Source organism: Hordeum vulgare, chromosome 2H (genome assembly GCF_904849725.1).
Source record: "Hordeum vulgare subsp. vulgare chromosome 2H, MorexV3_pseudomolecules_assembly, whole genome shotgun sequence".
NCBI lineage: Eukaryota > Viridiplantae > Streptophyta > Magnoliopsida > Poales > Poaceae > Hordeum > Hordeum vulgare.
In genome coordinates, this window is record NC_058519.1 from 618850903 (window position 1) to 618856902 (window position 6000).

The 6000-nt window shown below is 46.1% G+C and overlaps 1 protein-coding gene across 1 annotated transcript; it reads right to left on the reverse strand.

The window, feature by feature from the left end:
* Positions 1 to 480: 480 nt before the first annotated feature.
* LOC123428778 (E3 ubiquitin-protein ligase RNF14-like) lies at positions 481 to 3084 on the reverse strand. Its single transcript, XM_045112925.1, has 7 exons — positions 2812 to 3084; positions 2444 to 2518; positions 1800 to 2349; positions 1302 to 1687; positions 979 to 1178; positions 712 to 856; positions 481 to 600 (listed from the first exon to the last, which is right to left on the reverse strand). The coding sequence occupies exons 1-7, from the start codon at positions 3082 to 3084 to the stop codon at positions 481 to 483; spliced, it is 1749 nt and encodes a 582-aa protein (XP_044968860.1).
* Between the last annotated feature and the right edge of the window lie 2916 nt (positions 3085 to 6000).

Below are 6000 nucleotides of genomic sequence, written 5' to 3' on the forward strand. Positions count from 1 at the left end.
TGTTGATTTTTTTACATGTATACTATATGATATGATTATAAACTGCATAATTCTCGAAGGGTGTATGAGTATGTGGTGTCCTGATTCTACTGTTTCGGTAGTTAGGATCTATCTCTATCTCTATGTAGCTATTTTGGATATCAATCCATACCGCGACAACCCTTGTAATCCGATCGGTCCTTTCGTTGTATATATACATGTGCATGTCCCTGTCTAGCCACATACACTTCACTCCATCGCTCCATATTTTACAAAGAGCTAGCAATTGCAACTTTTCATTTTGGTTGCTGCTATATATGCTAGGATTCTACATATCTACCTCGCTTATAAAACTGTAACAGACAATAATGGAAAAGTCCATCCTTCAACAATCATATGTCAAGTTCAATAGACGGTAGTTCAGTAATTGTATACTCAACCAAAAAGTCCTAGGTTGTAAAAAAGTAGACATAGTAGAGACAGTGTGACGCATCACTTTGACTAGTAGCATTCTGATGACCCCCAATGCCCCTGCTGCATCCTCCTACTCTCGATCGTCCGTTTGCACATTGTGCAAGTACTTGCTCCGCACGCCACACAAAAGATATATTTCTCGTCATCCTAGATGCATACTAGTTAGGCAGACTGATAGAGGCAAACCAGTGCTATATACTTGGATAGAAATTGATAGAATTGCCATAATATGCATTTTTAAAAGCTAACTATGGTTACCTTGAAAGTCATTGAACGACACCTTGGACATCTCACCATGGCGCCTACTGGTTTCAACTGATTCCGCATCTGGTTTCCAAATTGCAGTTCGTCCATTTCTCTCTCAAAGTCTGTTATATCATGAGGCTCAAAGAGACGACAGTTCCTACAATAAATGGATCATTTGTGTTATAGATAGTCAAAGCATATAGTGCACCGGGGTAAATAAGTAGCAATCCATGCCTCCCCTTTATTTCATGAAAAAAGATAAAAGTATGAAGGGCCTACGTGAAATGATCATAGCCACGGATCCCCTTCCCGCACCGGAAGCAAAAGAACTGTCCACAATTTCCACACACCATTTTGTTGCAGCCTTCACTTTTGGCGATGGCAATTCGGCATTTCGGACACACCCGAACATCTTTGTATAACTCTCTGATGTTCGCTAGTTCTTGAGCCACCTGCCTCTCAGTCATCCTTCCTGACCCCTACAACAGTACAATAAAACATAAAAAATTATCATACGCTCAGTAAAATAATTGCAATCACAGTCTCCCTCCAATGCCAAGCTCTCTCTCCCTCTCTCTCAGAGAATTTTGTTGCATCTTTACCTTCCGGCGTTGGAGCTTTTGTTCTGGAGTTAGACACTGCTTCCCTGGATGCCATAATTCCTTGCAAAACCCACAAAAGGTAAATGAACATTTCGGACATTCCGCATTGTTATCCTCATCCTCCACGCAACCCACCACACACTTTGGGCAGTAAACCACGTCTGCCATCGAGTCCAACGCTTTCTCAAGAGCAAGCCTATCCCAGCGTTCAAACTCTTCTTTGCTAAGAAGCCTCTTTAACAGATAGTGTGGAAGGGAAGCATTGCACTTGGTGTCAGGGCATACTAACTGAAACAAAGTGCCTTCCTTCACATGCAACCTGCATAACGTTTCCATGCACTTAACGCAATACAAGTGCTGACACGGAAGCTTGATGAAGTTTGAACCTAAATAGTTCAGAATTAAGCTTAGCTTATAGTGGTAAAACTTTGACCGGTATAATTCCGTATAAAAAAAAACTTGATTTGAAAAGAAAAAAAAGTCAGAGAAATTTCTTACCTTTGGTCTGGTTAAGGCATATCATGCACATATGGAGATCCTCAAGAAAAGCTTGGTAACGTTTCTTGCTACTGTAGCTGAGCATGGAAGGGACCACAGACTCCAATGGGAGACTTCTTGAGATTGCACGCGGATCTCCGTTGTGTCTCTGATTATCTTGACCTAAGAATATTTTTCCATCAAACCAGAGATTTGACAATGAATAATTGCGTATCCACTCGACCCATTGATATACCACTTCCTGCCCCGGCAGCTCTGCCCAAATGGTATCAAGCATCCCACAGAGTTGAGAAACATCAGGCCCATCCATCCATTTAGCGGTTATAGTAAAATTTGGGGGCTCTTTGCTAGGATACGATTTTGGAAGTAGGCATGTCAATATCAAAGGAGGCAAGTACTCAAAGTTGCAGGTGTAGGAGAATTCATCAGGTGCAGCATCATGTTGTTCTGTATCATCATCAGCACATCCTCCATGTTTTGTATATTCAGTGGCAGAAGAAAGCCTGGCACACACTTGAGCTCCATCATGAAGATCGTAACGTATGCAAATCTGTAATTGAGGTGGTGCAGATGAAACAGCATTAAACCCAGATGTCCACCATCCAAGAAGAGTTGAAACAGCACCGATGAACAACACAAGAAACCTGGAAATAGCGGAGCCCTCCTTTGCTTTCAAATTGAACAAGGTCACCCGCGTATATTGCTTCCAATGCCATCAGCTGCAGTGGAGATACAATGAGCAAACGAATGAGCCATGCTACAAATTGTTAGAATGAACTCAAGATCAACAGCCCCAACTTCAGCACTAGTCTGTTCAGGCTAGAGAAAAATAATCGCAAGAGGCTTCCTGCTTTTGGGCAGAACCATCACCCAAAATCATACGAAATCGAACTCAGCGTCACGATCGTAACAGCAAGGTTCAAGATTACAAGATTAGTGAATTTTTTGGCAACATGATCCCACATCCCAGTAGATTAGTTAGTTATAGTATATTAGTATATACTGCAGTGACCTCGCCCTCCTGTCGCTCCTGGTTGATTTGTATCTCGTTTTGGTCCGCCTCGCTCTCAGCCACCGCGGCTCCATCCAGCCTCGAGCCAGCCTCTGCCGCCGCGACCCACGGAGAGTCAATGTCGAGCACGTCCTCCACGGCGCGGCTATCACAGGGCACCGGCTGCGCCCCCGCAGCGCATGAGGAGGACGCCTCGTGTGAGAATTCATGGGTGGGGCCGCGGTGGCGTGGCGGCGGTGACGATGACGCGGTGCGGATGGAATCTGCAGCCATGGCGGGGAGCTCGGAGCTTGGAGCTTGGAGTTGTAGTTCAGCCGGCACCGTGCGTGTTCTACTTCTACTTAGAATGAAGATTCCTACAGTCGACCGATTATGCCACGTTGTTTGTTAGTTGTATGGAATATAGCGAATAACTTAGCTTACACTTGGACTTGTATTTGAATCATGCTTATATAGGATATGGAGTCGTGTCCTATTAAAAGCATCTCCATCCGCGCCTTCAGGAGGCCCTTCCCCGCCATTTTTTTTCCGCCGTCGAGGGGAAAACGGCCCAGCCACACCCGGGGAGGCCTTTTTTTCGCCGGCTCGGGCTGAAATTGGCCCCGGCGGCCGGCGAATGGAAAAACGACGCGCCGGCCCCTGCCAGGCTAAAAAACATTCTCTACTCCGAAACTGCCCCTCGCACACCACACCTTCCATCGCCACCCCATGTGCCTACCAACGCTACAAAGGCTATCTCCTCATCGGCTTCGCCGGGGATTTGACCCCTCCCCGCACCCCTGCTTCTTGGCGAGTTTTCCTGGCGCTCCGGGCACGTCTGCGGATGCGCGGGCACCACGCCCACCAGGTATTTAGCAATTTGCCTGGCCTATGGACTCCGACGACGAGGAGGCGTTCGCGGTGCTACTAGAGGAGGAAGCTGATGCCGATGTCCAGGATGAAGAGCACCTCACGGTCCTCGCCTCTCTGGCCGTCCTGTTCGCGAGCAATGGAGAGCCACGGCGAGGTGGCTCGGCGCCGGCCTGGCCGAAGGGAAAGCAGAGGCATCGACTGGAAGTCTATTGCTTGCTCTATGCCGACTACTTCCCAGACGATCCTCTGCACGGCGACAAAGTATTCCGACGCCATTATCGTATGAGCCAAAAGCTCTTCCTGAGGATTGTCAATTCCATCAAGGAGTTTGGCAGCTACTTCAAGTGCAAAAAGGATTGCACCGACATACTTGGATCCACCTCGCTCCAGAATTGCATAACAGCTATGAGAATGCTTGCGTATGGAGCTCCCGGTGATATTCTGGAAGACTATGGACGCATGACTGAGTCCACCACCATTATGTGTTTCTACAAGTTCTGCAGGGCAGCGGTGGCAGTTTTTGGACCTCAATATTGGCGATCACCCAATGATGAAGACACTGCTCGGATCCTAGCATAGAATGCAGAAAGAGGATTTTCTGGAATGCTTGGAAGTATCGACTCCATGCATTGGAAATGGAAAAATTGTCCATTTATTTGGCAAGGGATGTACAAAGGCGCTAAAGGACGTCGCAGTGTGGTACTTGAGGTAGTGGCCACACATGATCTCTAGATTTGGCACTCCTTCTGTGGTATGCCATGAACTCACAGTGACATCAACGTACTGCATTGTTCGAATGTCTTTGCCAAGCTTGTTGAAGGTCATGCTCCTCCGGTTAACTACGAGGTCAATGGACACCACTACAACAAGGGATACTACCTAGCAGATGGCATCTATCCGAGATGGTCCTCATTTGTGAAGACTAACTCAAATCCCGCACCAGGAGGCAAGCACTCCTAATTTGCCAAGCGTCAAGAAGCTTGCCGGAAGGATGTCGAGCGGGCATTTGGTGAGATTCAATCTCGTTTTGCTGTTGTCCGGTACCCCGCTCAGACTTGGTCGAAAGATCAAATGTGGGAAGTCTTGACTTGTTGTGTTGTCTTGCACAACATGATCATTGAGAGCGAGCAGGAGGAGGTATCGTTTGACACTGAACCATATTACAAGCAAGGTCCTCTAGCCCAAGCTGATCACCAGCTACCGACAACCTCGACCGCCTTCCTCAACATGTGTGAGGAGATCCGAGACCCATAGGTGCATCAACAACTGCAGCACGATTTGGTGGAGCACCTATGAAGGCTCAAGGGCAACGCCTGGCTCGATTATTGATTTGTATTGACTTGTTAAACTATTTTTTGATTTTTATTGATTTATGTGATGAACTATGTGATAAAAACTATTATTTTTCAATTTGTGCTGAAAAATGCCGAATATGGGCCAAATTTGCGCCGAGACTAGGCCGAAAGCGGGGACTGGGGGCGCCCTTGGGTGGGCGGCTAGGAAGCCGAGCCCCCACGCCGTTTTTAGCGCTGGTCGATCCCTAGGTGGCGCTATTTCGGGCCACTTGGAGACCAAATGGCTGGAGATGCTCTAAGACACTTGTATCCTAGGCAGGGCCGACCCTAAGGGGCGCAGGTGGCAGCTGCCCCGGACCCCCCAAATCAAGGCCCCCCTCCTAACATACCTCCAACAAAGGTGAATCATAATTTTCATCAACTTCAGCATTATCAATTTCTTTAGATCTAGAAATATGAGCATCAAATAATTCATTAAGTGGCACAGTTTCAATTTCATCTAGCATAGTAGTAGCATCATCGTGAGGTTCATCAAATACGAAAGTAGCATCATCAATTACTTGTGACATATCAGAATGAATAGCATGTGGTGGTGTCGCAAGTCTATTTAAAACAGAAGGTGAATCAAGTGCAGAGCTAGATGACAGTTTCTTCATCATGATAAATGGAAATCCCAAGCGAACTCAATAAATAGAGCTAAGCTCCCCGGGAACGACGCCATAAAAATGTCTTGAGAACCCACAAGTATAGGGATCGCAATAGTCTTCATGGGTAGCATAACACCCAAATTTATTGATTCGACACAAGCGGAGCCAAAGAATATTTATTGATCTTAGCAGTTGAGTTGTCAATTCAATCAACCTCGAATTTCTCTCTGCAACAAAGTTGTAGTTGCAAAGTAACAAGAGCAATAGTAATTGTAAATAGTAGCGATTATGATGATTGTAAAAGCTGCAATAACTAATGTAATTAGCGAAGATCAATATGCGAAAGAGTAAGCACTGTATCAGTGATGGGTAATTATGTTGGATGATATTCATCA